The sequence below is a fragment of the Lampris incognitus genome, chromosome 13 (genome assembly GCF_029633865.1).
Source record: "Lampris incognitus isolate fLamInc1 chromosome 13, fLamInc1.hap2, whole genome shotgun sequence".
Classification (NCBI taxonomy): domain Eukaryota; kingdom Metazoa; phylum Chordata; class Actinopteri; order Lampriformes; family Lampridae; genus Lampris; species Lampris incognitus.
The window spans coordinates 26,224,044-26,242,190 of NC_079223.1; the positions used below are offsets into that span (position 1 = coordinate 26,224,044).

Below are 18,147 nucleotides of genomic sequence, written 5' to 3' on the forward strand. Positions count from 1 at the left end.
GACACAAGGGCAGACATGCATCCATACATACATAGAAACTCCTTCCATTATAGTTAGATAGGTAGCCAATGGTCATAATAACGTAAGCTAATGTTGAGTCTCAGAGCTAACTTGAGTACGCTAGCGAATGTCAACAAGTTCATTTGTTGATCCATAATTTAGCCAGCTGACTAGCAAAAAAATTGATAGGCTACAGTGATATTTCTTGCTGCTGGGTGTTATCTGTACTTTTTGTTTTAAAATTATGAAAAGTTCTCTTTTAATTAAACGTGCTTAAGGCATTTCAACAAAGTTTTGTGTTGGAGTTTGTGTTATTTTAAATTTTGACACCAAGATTTTCATTTACTGCAAATGTATATCGCTTCCAAATATCAGTTATGGGTCTACTTGATTACTAATAATTGGTATCGGCTCTGAGAAAAATGGTATCGGTCCATCCCTACTCTCGGTGACACTCCATCAGGTCCTGCTGCCTTGCGGGGATTTACAAGCTTCAAACCCCTAAGAACCTCTGTGTGTGTCACCTGGAGTGCAGTCTCCTCAGGGTGGGGATTTTGAGGGGATATCCCAGTTCAGTCTGTTGAATCTGGCATAGAATCTGTTGGTCTTGTGTCTCGGTCTTATTCGTGCTTCTCCTGTAGTTAGTGACAGATTGGAGTCCCTGCCACTTACTACATGTGTTGTTATTTAGCTAGCAGCTTCCAAGTTTTTGGGAGTATGCCCTTTAAGCAGCTCTGATGAGGTTTTGCAGCTAATATCGAGCCCGCTTATACACCATGATATCCCGACTTAAAAGCTGCACACCGTTTCTTGATCTTCATACATATATCTGCATTGAACCAGGGCTTTTGATTGGGGGAAAAAACGAATCATTCCCAAGGGGACACAAATGAAAGTGCACCAGTTAATGTAGCTACTAAAAGTCTGTGTAATCATGAATATTATTTGTGGCCTCCTTAAAAATTTGCATGTCTGTAGCCTCTAGGCAGCACTGCAAGTCTGCCAGTGTACTGTCAGTACATATCTTAACAATTCTAACTGGGACTGCATTAGCTTTCAGCCTTGTGATGTAGGTGGGCTGTAATAGGATTGCCAGATGGTCACTTACCGAAATGGGGTTTGGTCAATATGAACTAGTTATGTTGCAATAGCAGTGGTCCAAAGTGCTGTTTCCTCTGGTGGGGAAATTCACAAACTGATGGAGTTTGGGTATGTTTTTCTGAAGATTACAGTGATTAAAATCCCCCAAAACAACAAGAGCGGCATCTGGATAGATATTCTCATGTCCACTGATCATGTCATGCAGTTTTCTGAGTGTGTTGTCCGCATTGGCAGAGGGGAGGATGTACACAACACTCAGTATACTTTTAAGTGAAGCTGTTGTGCCTAACAAGCATATATGACAGAACAAGCTGGTAGAAGATCTTTACCAACAGATAAGCGTCAATAAGTAATTTAATAATAAGTAATTTACCATCAGTAAGTAAAACTCAGGTTCAACCAGGTTTTTTGGTTTGTTTGACACAACCGCACTGCTGACTCTCATTCATTTGGAATGGAGCTCAGACAACACTCACCTTACCAACACCTACATAGGAGACACACTGGTACAGTAAAACCAGGATATTCAGGACTGTAGCTTTAAAGTTCTGATAGAGACATTTTAACAGTTCTTCCTCTCTTTGTTCTGTTTTAGCGACTTCTTCGGCACAAGTCACCCTGCTGACAGACCTGCTGCTAGGATCTGAACTGTTATCACAAACACGTGCACACACATGCACACGTGCACACGTGCACACACACACACACACACACACACACACACACACACACACACACACACTGTATTCCCACATGGTACACATAGAGGACCTTGGGCTCTGAACTGACGTGTGATTGGAGCAGAACATGGCGTTCTGTTATTACCTGCAGGAGAAGCTCGCACACGCCAGGTCACATGACACGATGTCATCATGACAACAGGTCAGTCTGAGTGTGTGTTATTCTCCAGATGTAACACGGAGACGGCAGCATGGACTGCAATGCACCCTGGGAGATTCACAGCCAAATTGCAGGAAGAGTGAAAACCTGTTTTAAATGTTTATCATGGAAGCCTGACACACCTGATCTTTTTTTCTCCTTCACTTTGTTCTCTTATTTAATTGGTTCTGATTTGACTGATTTTAAATGTCTTCCCTGTTTGAAGACTCTATTATGACTTGAATCAAATCTGGCATGTTTTGTGGAACTTTGAAATTGATTTGGAGGTTTCTGGTCTCATCTCTACTCCGTTCGGGGAAACAGAGCCAGTCCACGTCCGGCCCAGAGATGGAAAACTTCAGAAAGTCCAGTTTAAAGAGACCAGTACCACAAAATAAAGGTTTTACCAAGAATCTGACTGGTCTCATAATTGTACTCATAATTATGAAATGCTCCATTATACAGGGGCATTATTAAAGTCTATTAACCTGTTTGAAGGATTATTAATAAACCATAATACTCATCAAATCTGAGAAAAACCCAAACTAACAGAGTACGCATTTAACCTAAAGTACAAACATTATACTGCTTTATTACACATTTCTAACATGTCTTAATGAAACATCTGTATTCTGTGTACACACAAACAGAAGTGAACGTTGTTGAGCGTTAATCTACCTGCAGGTTAAATGAAGACAACAAACCAGTTCAAATATCATGTCTCTCATTTCTGTTTTTTTTTCCAGTCTACAGGATCTGATGATGAGCAATAAAATCATGTGGCTGTGTCGTGATTTACTATTTTTACAAACTGATCAATTTTTCTTTGGGGTGGAGAAAGAAAAAGGTTAAGAATTGATTCTGATTATCGTTAATTTTATTTTCCAAGTACTCAACATTACCATTACCATTATTACCATTATCTCACCATCTCTCTTAGTGACACAGATGTGAACACAAACTAACAACTACACATGGTGCAAACTGATATACATGGTACACAGACAACAGGAACTCTAACAGACTAACATAGTACCATAGTACATACTGATACACATGGTACACAGACAACAGTACCTCTAACAGATTAACATAGTATCATAGTACATACTGATACACATGGTACACAGACAACAGTACCTCTAACAGACTAACATAGTACCACAGTACATACTGATACACATGATACATGGACAACAGGAACTCTTAACAGACTAACATAGTACCATAGTACATACTGATACACATGGTACAAAGACAACACTACCTCTAACAGATTAACATAGTACCATAGTACATACTGATACACAGACAGCACTACCTCTAACAGTTTTAACATAGTACCATAGTACATACTGATACACATGGTACACAGACAACAGTACCTGTAACAGACCAACATAGTACCATAGTACATACTGATACACATGGTACACAGACAACACTACCTCTAACAGACTAACATAGTACCACAGTACATACTCAAAGAAGGTTGAATCAGTTCATCTGGATACGTTTATTGACAGATACGTTTCATCACTCAACTAAATGACCTCTTCCATCTAAACTAACTGCAGGTATCGCCACCCTCATAAACAATACAGTACAATACAGCTGCCTAACGACCGAAACCAACTACCAGTTTCATATGCAAATATGGGTGTGACCTTAAACTAGAGTTTCAAAGGCCATGTGTACTATTCACAGAGGATTAGGGATTGTGCAGTCACAGCATTGTAAAATATATAACGACCGAAACCAACAACCAGTTTCATATACAAATATGGGTGTGACCATTAACTAGAGTTTCGACTGCCATGTGTACTATTCACAAAGGATTGGAGAATAGTTGCAATCACAGATGGCGACAGATGTACTCGTAGCCCCCCCCCCCCCCCCCCAAGTTCAGAGATGGTCGTTCCCTCTTCACTTATGCCCCTTTTTCACTACATGGTACCGGCTCAATTCAACTCGACTTTTTTGTTTTCCATTACTGGAAAGTATAGGCATTTTGGTAACTGTTACCACTTTTCTGACACCACCTTTGTCGAAGTTCCAAAAAAACTGTACCGGGTACCAAAATCAATGCAGACCAGCTACACTGGGGTTACTGTTACGGTAATGGAAAACGACACTCTGTGAGTCGAGTCGAGTCGAGTTGAGCCGGTACCATGTAGTGGAAAAGGGACATTAGATGGCCTCCTTGACTCCCCGTTCAAACCATCGTTTCTCCCTATCAAGGATGTGCACATCCTCATCCCTGAAAGAGTGGCCACTTGCCTGTAGATGGGTATGGGCTTCGGTGTCCTGGCTTGACATGTTAGCTCTCCTGTGTTTTCCCATTCGGAGGAAAGGAGCCAGATGACACCGACCGTCCAGACTGCCAAAAATGAGGAGAAGTGGTCTCCATTGACCACACAGCAACTGAGGCAGCAGCAGGAGGCAGACGTGACCCTGGCACTGGTGAGGTGCTGGCTGGAGAGGGTGGTGCCCCAAGTGGACAGAGGTGTCAGCGCTGAGGCCTACCTTTACCTCGGGCCAGCTCCACATCGGCAAACGAAATCTTGGCCATCTTTCAGTGCAAACAAGAAAGGGCTCAGAGCCGATCTTTTATGTAATCCCACGTCCACCTTGAACCCATCTGTCATTCCAACCACACACCTCACCACTGTCACACTGTCCTCATACATATCCTGCACCACTCCTACATACTTCCCTGCAACTCCCAACTTCCTCATACAATACCACACCTCCTCTCTTGGCACCCTGTCATATGCTTTCTCTAAATCCACAAAGACACAATATAACTCCTTCTGGCCTTCTCTATACTTCTCAGTCAACATTCTCAAGGCAAACACTGCATCTGCAGTGCTCTTTTGTGGCATGAAACCATACTGCTGCTCGCTAATTTTCACCTCTCCTCTTTAACCTAGCTTCTATTACTCTTTCCCATATTGTCATGCTGTGGTTGATCAAAACTTATAACCATCTGTTCAATTAACTGCAGAAAATAAGTTAGCATTGCCCGGGGCGTCAGTAGAGATTTATGGATTAGGGGGCTAAGCCTTTACTAGGGGGTCCTGGGGAGGAGGAATTTTTTTTAAATAGCCCAAAAAATCAGTTTGTCATGAATTTTTAGCGTAGCAATAGGTGTAAAATCAATCCAAAAATATGGTTATTTAGTCAAGTTGGCACACAGTAGATCTGTAGCTTCATAGTTTGTATTATGCATGGATCTAATTATTGTATTTAGAAATCACGTCAGGACACACCACTGTCGCTCGACACAACCTCTCCGTGGCATTCTTTATTTCGACTGACACAGCATCAAAGGCAGACCCGATCAAACAACCCAGAGCCCGCAGGCATCACCAATCGATCCCAGCACAATAGAACAGCACCAAATCAAATGCAGCACCTTCGATGTGTGCAGACATAACATTCCCCCCCGGCAGGATTTCAAACATGAAAGGTTGACACAAAGTCCTCTAGGTGGCCAGGGCGTAAACGTGTGCGAACAGATCGCGGGGCGGCCTGAGGCTGGGCAGGCCGAGGTGGGGAGGGAGAAGGCAGGGGAAGCTGAGGCCCAGGAATGTCTGGGGCCCGTGTAGAAGCTGCATGAAGCCCCGGGGCGTCTCGCCATGCTGAGGGAATGGCTAAGGTTGTGTCACCAGCTGTGTGTGGCGGAGCTGACACCTTCCGTAGACGACTGGAGTGCCACCGAGTGCCATCGCTGAGGAGGTAAGTGGCTGGGCCCAGCTGATGGGTGACTTGGAGAGGAGAGGACCAGTATGAAGCCATTTTATTGTCCCTGTGGGGCCTGCGGACCCTGACCCAGTCTGACACATTGATGTCTGGCACCCTGGTTCGTTTTGACTGGTCAAACCGTTGCTTCATCCGCGTCTGCTGACGAGTGACTGAGGCTCTGACCCCAGAGGGAGGTGCCTGGGGTGTGGAGGGGCGGAGCCTGTCAAGGGGCATGCACAGTTCCCGGCCTAGCATGAGAGAGGCTGGGGAGACGCCTGTGGTCGAGTGCTGCGTGGCCCGATAGTGCAGCAGAGTGTGACGTTGGCCTGCGTGAAAGAGCACCCTTGGGCCATGTGTGCTCTGAGGCCGTTCTTCAGTGACTGGTGAAAACGTTCAACGCCGCCATTGGCCTGGGGGTGGTAGTACGCAGTGCGTATATGACGGATGCCCTTGCTTTCGAGATAAGCAGTGAACTCAGAGACCAGCTGAGGGCCGTTGTCAGTGGTGATGGCCTTTGGGAGGCCCCAGCGAGAGAAAAGAGAGTCCAGGAAGTCGATGATGATCTGTGAGGTCACAGTGCCGGAAGTGGTGAGTTCAGGCCATTTTGAGTGTAGATCGTAGGCGACCACCATGAAGCGTTGGTGGTGGGGAACTCCATGGATCTCACCACAAATGTCCAACTGCAGGTGTTCCCAGGCCTGAGAGGGCCAGGCGAGAGGTTGCAGGGGTGAGGGAGCCTGGTGGCCAGTCTTGCCACTCACAAGGCAGGCAGAACAGTCCTTCACCAGAGCCTCAATATCTCTGTCTATCCCCGGCCACCACACCAGGTCTCGGCAGCGCTGTTTCAGTTTCACAATGCCCAGGTGGCCTTCATGCGCCGTATTCAAAACATGTGCACGGAGAGCAGCTGGGACCACTGTGCAAAACCCACGTGCCACGCAGGTGTCGTTCCATCAGGAGAGCTCCTGTCTGACTCGGGCGAATGCAGCCAGCTCCTCTGGGACCTTGTGAGGCCAGCCGTTCTGGATGTAGGTGCGGAGCTGGGAGAGGACAGGGTCCTGTTCGGAGGCTGCCCTCAGCTCCTGCAGAGAGACAGTGGCCTGGAGGGGTGTGTGTAGCCTTTGGACAATGTCCTTTTCCACACAGTCAGTGTCCGTCTGTGGAGCTGGGATGGAGACAGAGCGAGAGAGCAGGTCGGCGACAACATTGTCTTTGCCTGGGGTGAACTGCAGGCTGAAGTTGTACTGGCGGAGGCGGTCAGACCAGCGGTGCAGCCTCAGGGGTTTGTGGCCTGTCCCAGATGTGGACAGCAGCGCTGTCAGGGCCTGGTGATCTGTCCTGAGGGTGAAGGAGCGGCCATAGAGGTAGAGGTGCCAACTTTCACAAGCCCAGATACAGGCTAATGCCTCACGCTCACCCACGGAGTACCGCTGCTCAGTCAGGTTGAGGGCACGGGAGGCGAAGGCAATGGGCTTCTCCACACCGTTCTGGGTTTGAGACAGCACAGCCCCTATCGCTGTGGCTGATGCGTCACAGGTCCCAAAGGTGGAGCTGGAGATGTCAAAGTGAGCCAACACTGGTGGTGAAGTCAGTTGAGTCTTGAGATCACGCACAGCGTCACTGCATGCCTTTGACCACACCCATGGCTCGTCCTTACGCAGCAGCTGGCGCAGGGGGGCTGTGGTCGCAGAGTACTGGGGAAAAAACCTCAGGTAGTAACTTGTCATACCCAGGAAGGAGGCGACCTGGGCGGCCGAGCTGGGCTCAGGGATGGCCTGAATGGCGTCCACGTTGGATTGTAGTAGAGTTACACCGCTCGCTGACAGCCGGAACCCCACGAAGTCGATGGCTGGCACAGAGAGGACACATTTCTCAGCATTGAGAGTTAGCTTGTGCTTGGACAGGGCTGCGAAGACCACGTTGAGGCACTTGTCGTGGATTTCACTGGTGGGCCCGTGTACCACTATATCGTCCAGATAAATGGCCACGCCCAGTATGCCAGCCAGCACGGAGACCATGATTTTCTGAAAGCAGCTAGGGGCGGAGCTGAGACCGAAAGGTATCCTGGTGTAGCGAAACACTCCTGCATGCGTCACAAAGGCTGTGAGGTTTCGGCTGCTGGGGTGGAGGAGCACCTGTAAGTACCCCTGTCTGAGGTCGAGCTTGGAGAACACCTCAGAGCCATAGAACTGAGCAGTGAGTTCTTCTGAGGTGGGCAGTGGATACTTATCAGGGACCACTGCCTTATTTACTGCACGTAGATCGACGCAGACACGCAGGCCCCCCGACTTCTTCTTAGCCACCACGAAGTTTGAGACCCAAGGTGACGCATCCACCGGTTCAATGATGCCAGCTTCCAGCAGTTGTTGCAGCTCGGCGGAGACCCCATCACGGAGAGCCAACGGGATGCAGCGCAGTGGTTGGATGACAGATTTCACAGCAGGGTTGAGGAGAGGTTGATGGGCGAAGGCGGAGAGGCAGCCCAGCCCCATAAACAGCGATGGCCACTTCTGCTGCCAAGGTGTGGCAACAGTCAGGATTGCTGCCCCCCTTGTGTCTAAGAGGGAGAACAGGTCCAGGCCCATCAGGTTGGCCCCACGGCGTGCCACATGAAAAACTGCATTGGGCACCAGCTTGGTTCCATAGCGGACAGTCACTTGGAGAGAGCCAACCAGATCGATTTTGGAGTCACCATACCCACAGAGGACAGCTGAGGGTGCGGACAGTGGCAGTGAACCGAAAAATTGACTGTAGGTATCAACATTCAGGGGAGACACACCTGCACCGGTGTCCAACAGCAGGGGGATGCACACATCATTAATGTTGACTGTGCATGATTTGAATGATACTCGCCCAGAGCTCACCTTGTGAATGACGGCGGTTGAAGACTGGGGGGTGTGGCCCTCTGACCCAGCCGGGGAAGATCGACAGACGTTGGTAAAGTGATTGTGCTTACCGCAGCTACGGCATGTCTGGCCACGGGCAGGGCAGTTCTGAGCCCTTGAAACATGAGACCGAGACCCACAGTTACCACAGGACTGTTGAGGGCGGGGCCGAGAACGCCGTCGTTGCAGTTGCAAGACGTCCCCAGTGGAGTCGGCGCCCGCCTCGCTCTGGCTGGGTTGCGTCCCGAGGGGCAGCCGTGAGTAGAGGGAGGAGTCGTTGGCAGCTTGACTGGAGGTGGCCACTTGCTGTGTATTTAGCACAGCAGCACACTCAGCTGCTCGCTCAACCTGTAGTGCGATGGTAATTGCTCTGGACAGCAGCAGATCGTCTTTTTCCAGCAGGAGAGTCTCACGCACCTTTGCGTTGTTGGTGTGTTCGATTAGCTGGTCGCGAACCATCTCGTCCTGAAGCGCGCCAAACTTGCATGAGCTAGCTAGCCCTCGCAAATTAGCTACGTACTGCCGCACAGACTCACCAGGCAGTTGGTGTCGCTGACGGAATATAAATCGCCGAAGGAGGGCACTCTGTGGAGCAGCGAAATGGGTGCTCATAAGTCCCACAGCCTCGTCAAAGCTTGTGACGTTCCCCAGAGTCCCGAGCACACGATGACCCTCTGCTCCCAAGCAGTGTAGCAACAAAGCAGTCTTCCTAGCCTGGCTCACGTCGTCGAGCCCTGAGGCGATGATGTAATTTTCAAAACTATGTAGCCAGCGAGTCCATGGTACCGGAGGCTCGCCAGGTAATGCCAGGAAGGGGGCAGGTGGTGGGAGAGAGATATCAGCCATCCTCGTCGCCAATATTGTATTTAGAAATCACGTCAGGACACAGCGCTGTCGCTCGACACAACCTCTCCGTGGCATTCTTTATTTCGACTGACACAGCATCAAAGGCAGACCCGATCAAACAACCCAGAGCCCGCAGGCATCACCAATCGATCCCAGCACAATAGAACAGCACCAAATCAAATGCAGCACTGTCGATGTGTGCAGACATAACACTAATATTACTTAAATGCTATCCATCCACTTACAAAAGGCACAGATCAAGCAAAGGTATTGAAGTCAAGGAACGCTATCTCCTCTTTCTTAGATAAGTTTCAGGTCCTAAGTATGTTATTCATACACAGATTGTATACAGATTGGTGCCATCACAGTTTGTGCAATCAGAAAGTGTGATTTTCCTCTGTACAGGTCACCTAGGGTTATCAAACATGCTTACATGTTTAATAACCTAGGTGACAGAATTTCAAGGTCATAGTGACATTTGACAGCACAAATATTAACTTTGCTTAATAAATGTTTATTTATTCTTACAAATGAGGATATATTAAGGGAATAACATCTCTACAAATATGGAAGAAATCAAAATCCAGTCCATCCCCAGCCAAAGGACAATTGGGCTGTTAGTCAAAAAGCACCAACAAAAAGGCACATGCATAAGATGGCAGTATACATTCTGGGTTGTATTGAAATCAACATCTTTCAACTTGCTGATTTCACTTCCGTGTAGTATGGTTTAAATTGGTCCACATTATTGGCCCCTACAGTGTTAAGATTATGTAACATTTTTATGTTTTGTATGGAAATGGTTATTACGATATAATTAGCGTGTTGGGCTTAATGTACAGCCCAACAGCCCGCTGCAGTATGTCCATAGAGAAAGCACCCACCCACCCTCCATCTTGAAGAACGTCCCAGAAAGCATTACTAGAAGACCCTCAAAATGATCATCGAACGAGTCCATATTCAATGAAGCTACACTGTTATGCTCGCGCACCAGAAACCGACCCGTGGGGCGAAACCCAAGGCAGACAGACACAGGATGACTTCGAAATCCAAAAAGGGCGGTTTTATTGGGGGAGGGGAATGTATGGTGCAAAAGGCGTTCTGTTAGTGGGATGTGTGAATAAACGGTGTGGTGTCCAGTGGTTTGTGTGTATAACTATGTGTGAGTGTTCTTAGCCTATGTGTGGTGCGGTATGTAAATGACAAGGAGGTGTTGAAATAATGTGCGTGCACCTGGCAAGAAAGTCCAGTCCGTGATCCAAGAGGGGTTGTCCGAGGAAGTCCGGGTCCGAGATCCGGGAAGTCGAGTCCAAAAGGATGGGTCCAGGTAGGGGGACACGGGGGGAAATCGCTGGAGAGGTCCAGGGAAAAAAACGTGAAGGTCGCGGGGAGCCGCGGAAGTCGCGGAGGGAGAGTCGCAGGGTTCAGTACGTCGAAGCACGGAGTGGTGTTCTGGGAGACTTCTTGTAGAGGGCTGCCTGATTGCCGCAGGTGTGCCTGATGGATGATGGCAAACACCTGGTGCAGTGCAGCGCTCGTCTCCTCAGAGCGCGAGCCGAGCGCTCGGATGTTTCCGGCCCGTCCGAGTTGGGGGAGTGGCTTGAACGTGCCGGGGAGGCAGCTCGGGGCAGTGTAACCACAACTTACACCCCCATACCAAGATGCATTACAAAAGAGCAGTTACAATTTTAAGCTCAAATACAACCCACCATTAAATACTGGCTGCCAGGAAATCAACAAACGTTGCAGAAAACGAAATATCACCTAGTGCAACCCACCCTACAGTGATATCATGGCCACAAACATCGATAAGCAGTTTTTTAAACTTTTGGACAAGTGCTTCACCCCGGACCATCAACTCAACAGGAACACCATCAAAATTGGTAACGGCTGCATGCCTAACATTCAGCAAATAATATCATCTCACAACACAGGAATCATGAACAAATCAATGACAACTTCATCACAACCGGACTCCCCCAACTGCAACTGCCGTGTGAACAACTCATGTCCCCTCGAAAGAAAATGCCAGACGAAAGGGGTTGTCTACCAAGCTACTGTGACGAAATGACAACGGCAAAATAGAAACATACGTCAGTCTAACAGAGGAAAAATTCAAAAAGAGGTTTAATGCACACATGTGTAGCTTTAGAAACAACCATTTAAAGAATGTAATGTAGTGGTTATGGGGCTACATAATTCCCCTTATTGAGCTAGTAGGAACGTTAGTTTACAGCTGCTGTTTTCTCGGTTCGGGTTTACAGTGGTGCACTTCCGCTGCGCGGGTTGTTGTTGTAATGGTGGAAGGAATAAATGGTGCACGTTGTGTAGCCGAAAGAGAAAGTTGTCACGACTCCTGCTTGAGCTCCTCTACACTAGTGACCCCGACGTTTGTCTCTTGGTAGTTATCAGAGACAATCTTTCGAACGAACATGGTTGACGAAATCAACGCGGTTTCTCTCAAATTGCCAGAGTTCTGGGAGTCATCGGCAACGACATGGTTCGCCCAGGCGGAAGCGCAGTTTGCTATCCGCAAAATAACGGATGATGCTACTAAATACTACTACGTGGTATCGGCGCTCGGGTGTTCGACTGTAACTAGAGTGGTGAGTCTCCTTACAAATCCTCCGGCGGCAGACAAATACAAGGGGCTCAAAGATCACCTCTTGAAGATTTTTGAACTTTCTGACGCCGAGAGGGCCCACCGTCTCTTTTCTCTGCAAGGCTTGGGGGACAGCAAGCCATCCGAGCTCATGGACAAAATGCTGAATCTGCTGGGACCGGCGCACACACCTGATTTCCTCTTTGTCCAACTGTTTCTGCGACAACTGCCTGCTCAGGTGCGGACCGCTTTGGCTAAAACCAGCATTACCGATTGCCGCAAGCTAGCTGAAGAAGCTGACAAGTTCTTCCTGGCCAGCCAACAGTAGCACTGCGCGTCCGCGCTCACCCCTGCCCACCCCCACACGCCACCACCTGGTGACTCAATGGTGGTCGCCGCGGCAACCCCCGGTCGGCGACAGGAGCCCGGCCTGTGCTTTTACCATGCAAAGTTCGGGGCCAAGGCGAAAAAGTGCAACTCCCCGTGCAATTTCAGCTCGTCGGGAAACGCCAAGGCCGGCGCTCACTAGTGGCCATGGGCGTCGGCGTGGAGGACAACAGGCTACTTTTCCTGCAAGACTCCATCTCGGGGCGGCGTTTCCTATGCGACACTGGGGCGCAGAGGAGTGTCGTACCTACATCGAGGGTGGACGCCCAGTCGGGCGCTCACGGCCCTCCATGGAAGCGACTAACGGCAGCTCTATCCGTACGTACGGCACGAGGCACATTGTCATTTGTTTTAATGGACAGCGGTTCAGCCTGGATTTTGTCACCGCCGACGTGGCATTTCCCCTCCTCGGTGCAGATTTTCTTTGTGCTCATGGGCTGCTAGTGGACGTCAGGAATCGATGCCTGATTGACGCCGTCACCTTCGCTTCACACGCGTGTGCACTCAGCGGTACAGGCTCCGTCAGGCTGTCCAGCATGCTCTCCAACGAGGACGTGTTTCTCCATCTTCTCTCTGAGTTCCCTGACCTCACTCAGCCCACATTCTCATCATCTACGACCAAACATGGGGTTGAGCACCACATTGTCACCACTGGCCCGCCGGTGCACGCCCGAGCTCGGCGCCTCAACCCGACCAAGCTCTCTGTCGCCAAGGCGGAGTTTGAGAACATTGAGCGCCTCGGCATCATCCGTCGCTCCAGCAGCCCATGGGCTTCACCCCTCCACAATAGTGCCTAAGCCTGGCGGTGGGTGGCGTCCATGTAGTGACTACCATCGGCTCAATGAAGCAACAACACCGGACCGCTACCCGGTCCCTCACATCCAAGATTTCTCCGCCCACCTGGCTGGGAAAGTGATCTTTTCCAAGGTGGATCTCGTCCGTGGCTATCACCAGGTGCCCGTCCATCCCGCTGATGTGCCCAGAACGGCTGTGACAACTCCGTTCGGGCTGTTCGAGTTCCTGCGCATGCCGTTTGGGCAGTCCTTCCAACGCCTCATGGACTCAGTGTTGCGGGACCTGCCTTTCCTCTTTGTGTACCTGGATGACATCCTGGTCGCTAGCACCTCCGTATCCGAGCACTTGTCCCACCTCAGAGCCCTTTTCGAGAGGCTCAGCCTGCATGGGTTGATAGTTAACCCGGCCAAATGCCAGTTTGGTCTGAGCACCATCGACTTCCTGGGCCACCGGGTCACCAAGGACGGGGCGGCCCCCCTTCCATCTAAGGTAGAGGCCGTCGCAGACTTTCCACGCCCACACACGGCCCAGTCCCTCCGGGAGTTCATTAACATGATGTCCTTCTACCACCGGTTCATCCCCCGGGCTGCCAATCTCCTCCGCCCCCTATATGAGACTCTGAAGGGCACAGCCCCCAAACACGTCGTGGACTGGTCTGCAGAGACGGACAAGGCTTTTAAGGATGTGAAAGCCGCCCTGGCTGACGCGGTGATGCTGGCACACCCTGTGTCTGGAGCGCCCATCGCCATCACGACGGATGCTTTGGACTACGCTGTCGGCGCGGTTTACGAGCAGTGGATGAGCGGCGCGTGGCAGCCGCTTGCCTTCTTCAGCCGACAGTTGAACCTGAGAGAGCGCAAATACAGCACCTTTGATCGTGAGCTGCTTGGCCTTTTCCTCGCTGTTAGGCACTTTCGTTTCCTACTGGAGGGACGTCAGTTCACGGCTTTCGTCGATCACAAACCGCTGGTGTTCGCGATGGCCAAGGTGGCAGAGCCGTGGTCAGCCCGCCAGCAGCGACAGTTGGCCTACATCTCAGAGTTTACCACCGACGTGAGGCATGTCGCTGGGAAGTCCAACCCGGTCGCCGACTGTCTCTCCCGGGCCATCGCTGGTGCCGCCCATTTGGGACTCGACTACAGCCAGATGGCGGCTGATCAGGCCGCCGACCCAGGAGTGCAGGACCGCCGTCAAAGGGCTGCAGTTGGAGGATGTGGCTTTCAACGACGCTGGCGCCACGCTCCTGTGCGACGTCTCTACAGGTCAGCCCCGACCCGTCGTTCCGACTGCTTGGAGGCGGTGGGTCTTCGACGCAGTCCATGGGCTGTCTCACCCTGGCAGAAAGCCTTCGCAGAGGTTGGTGGCGGCAAAGTTTGTCTGGCATGGACTCAAAAAGGATGTGAGGGACTGGGCTGACACCTGTGTGGAGTGCCAACGCTCCAAAGTCCTCCGGCACGTTAAAGCGCCCCTGATACCTTTCACGGTACCTGAGAGGAGGTTTGACCACGTGAATGTGGACCTGGTAGGCCCCCTACCCACCTCCCGTGGTTTCACATACCTGCTCACCATGGTCGACAGGACCACACGATGGCCAGAGGCCATCCCGCTTTTGTCCACGACAGCGCCTGAGGTTGCCCGAGCGTTCATCGGAAACTGGGTCGCCCTCTTTGGCACCCCATCTGACCTCTCCTCGGACAGAGGGCCGCAATTCACGTCAGCGCTCTGGGAGGAGATCGCCGCGGGTTTAGGGGTGAGGCTCCATCGCACCACAGTGTATCACTCTCAAGCGAATGGATTGGTCGAGAGGTTCCATCGCTCGATGAAGGCCGCATTGCGGGCTACCCTCAAGGACGACCGCTGGGTCGACAAACTGCCTTGGGTCATGCTTGGTCTCAGGACGGCCCCCAAGGAGGACCTCCAGTCCTCATCCGCCAAACTAGTCTACGGACAGCCACTTCGGGTCCCGGGGGATTTCCTTCCCACCGCCACAGCTCCCTGGTCAGCCAGCTGCCAAAGGACTGCGCTGCAGGAGGAAGCCAGGGCTTTTGCACCGGTCCCCACTTCTCAGCATGGCGGCTCTCAGTCCTATGTCCCCACGGAGCTGCGGTCGGCGGAGTATGTTTTTATCCGTCACGACGCGCACCGCGGTCCCGTTCAGCCACCCTACGACGGCCCATTTCGGGTACGGGACACTGGAGATGAGCACTTTGTGGTGGAGGTTGGCAGCAGGCTGGAGCGGGTTTCTGTGGACGGCCTCAAGCCTGCTCACCTGGACTTAGACCGCCCTGTTGGTCTTGCCCTGCCCCCACGGCGGGGGTGCCCCCCGGCCCTGCCCCCCTCCCCCGGCGAGCCGCCCCCTGCTTCCCCAGCCCCTCCCTTTCCCCGGTCCAGCTGTGAGGACTCTGCTGCTTTGCCTGCGGTTAACCAGCCCCCAGCTCCTGTTCAGCGGAGCCGTTGGGGCAGAGAGATCCGCCCCCCTCGCCACACTGACTTTTCGTATTAAGGCGAATTCTGGGGGGACGTGTGTAGTGGTTATGGGGATACTTAATTCCCCTTATTGAGCTTGTAGGAACGTTACTATACAGCTGCTGTTTTCTCGGTTCGGGTTTACAGTGGTGCACTTCCGCTGCGCGGGTTGTTGTTGTAATGCTGGAAGGGATAAATGGTGCACGTTGTGCAGCCGAAAGAGAAAGTTGTCACGACTCCTGCTTGAGCTCCTCTACAGTAACATCTTTAAGCCATTATATTTGATCATTGGCGGACAGAAACATTAATTATTCAACCACCTGGAAAATCCTCTCAAAGAACAAAGCATATTCAACCAGTAGTAAAATTTGCAATCTATGTCTAACTGAAAAATATTTTATCATTTGCAAACCAGAAATGTCCACATTGAACAACAGGAATGAATTGGCCAGCAGTTGCAGACATAGATATAAGCACCTATTTTGTAATTATAAATCATGACAATAGACAAATACCACCCCCCATTGGACTGTTAGCAATCACGTTTTCGAATTTTTGTATGTTGTACCTCTACCATCCACATTGGACATTGTGCACGTAATGTGCATGACGAGGCAGTAAATGGTATGTCCTTTCCTTGAGTAGCTTTATTGACAGCTGATGACTGCTTATGGCATGAAACAGGCTTGTATTGTCTCATAAAGAATTTACTTGACTCACTGGATTATTTTGCTCCTTATTTGTTGAGAACTTTCCCTACCATTGAGCGTTTCTTTTTAACAAAGTTTTATATATATATACACTACCGTTCAAAAGTTTGGGATCACATTGAAATGTCCATATTTTTGAAGGAAAAGCACTGTACTTTTCAATGAAGATAACTTTAAACTAGTCTTAACTTTAAAGAAATACACTCTATACATTGCTAATGTGGTAAATGACTATTCCAGCTGCAAATGTCTGGTTTTTGGTGCAATATCTACATAGGTGTATAGAGGCCCATTTCAAGCAACTATCACTCCAGTGTTCTAATGGTACAATGTGTTTGCTCATTGGCTCAGAAGGCTAATTGATGATTAGAAAACCCTTGTGCAATCATGTTCACACATCTGAAAACAGTTTAGCTCGTTACAGAAGCTACAAAACTGACCTTCCTTTGAGCAGATTGAGTTTCTGGAGCATCACATTTGTGGGGTCAATTAAACGCTGAAAATGGCCAGAAAAAGAGAACTTTCATCTGAAACTCGACAGTCTATTCTTGTTCTTAGAAATGAAGGCTATTCCATGCGAGAAATTGCTAAGAAATTGAAGATTTCCTACACCGGTGTGTACTACTCCCTTCAGAGGACAGCACAAACAGGCTCTAACCAGAGTAGAAAAAGAAGTGGGAGGCCGCGTTGCACAACTGAGCAAGAAGATAAGTACATTAGAGTCTCTAGTTTGAGAAACAGACGCCTCACAGGTCCCCAACTGGCATCTTCATTAAATAGTACCCGCAAAACACCAGTGTCAACATCTACAGTGAAGAGGCGGCTGCGGGATTCTGGGCTTCAGGGCAGAGTGGCAAAGAAAAAGCCATATCTGAGACTGACCAATAAAAGAAAAAGATTAAGATGGGCAAAAGAACACAGACATTGGACAGAGGAAGACTGGAAAAAAGTGTTGTGGACGGATGAATCCAAGTTTGAGGTGTTTGGATCACAAAGAAGAACGTTTGTGAGACGCAGAACAAATGAAAAGATGCTGGAAGAATGCCTGACGCCATCTGTTAAGCATGGTGGAGGTAATGTGATGGTCTGGGGTTGCTTTGGTGCTGGTAAGGTGGGAGATTTGTACAGGGTAAAAGGGATTCTGAATAAGGAAGGCTATCACTCCATTTTGCAACGCCATGCCATACCCAGTGGACAGCGCTTGATTGGAGCCAATTTCATCCTACAACAGGACAATGACCCTAAACACACCTCCAAATTGTGCAAGAACTATTTAGAGCAGAAGCAGGCAGCTGGTATTCTATCGGTAATGGAGTGGCCAGCGCAGTCACCAGATCTGAACCCCATTGAGCTGTTGTGGGAGCAGCTTGACCGTATGGTACGCAAGAAGTGCCCATCCAACCAATCCAACTTGTGGGAGCTGCTTCTGGAAGCGTGGGGTGCAATTTCTCCAGATTACCTCAACAAATTAACAGCTAGAATGCCAAAGGTCTGCAATGCTGTAATTGCTGCAAATGGAGGATTCTTTGACGAAAGCAAAGTTTGATGTAAAAAAAATCTTATTTCAAATACAAATCATTATTTCTAACCTTGTCAATGTCTTGACTCTATTTTCTATTCATTTCACAACATATGGTGGTGAATAAGTGTGACTTTTCATGGAAAACACAAAATTGTTTGGGTGATCCCAAACTTTTGAACGGTAGTGTATATAGAGCGTTTTTTACTA

At 49.6% G+C, this 18,147-nt stretch overlaps 1 protein-coding gene across 1 annotated transcript in view; it reads left to right on the forward strand.

The window, feature by feature from the left end:
* The window catches only part of abhd12 (abhydrolase domain containing 12, lysophospholipase), an 82,478-nt gene extending 79,704 nt beyond the window's left edge, over positions 1-2,774 (forward strand). The window contains exon 14 of the mRNA XM_056291893.1: positions 1,697-2,774. Within this exon, the coding sequence (XP_056147868.1) occupies positions 1,697-1,748 (52 nt within the window). The 3' untranslated portion in view covers positions 1,749-2,774. The remainder of the gene's footprint in view (positions 1-1,696) is intronic.
* Positions 2,775-18,147: the final 15,373 nt, after the last annotated feature.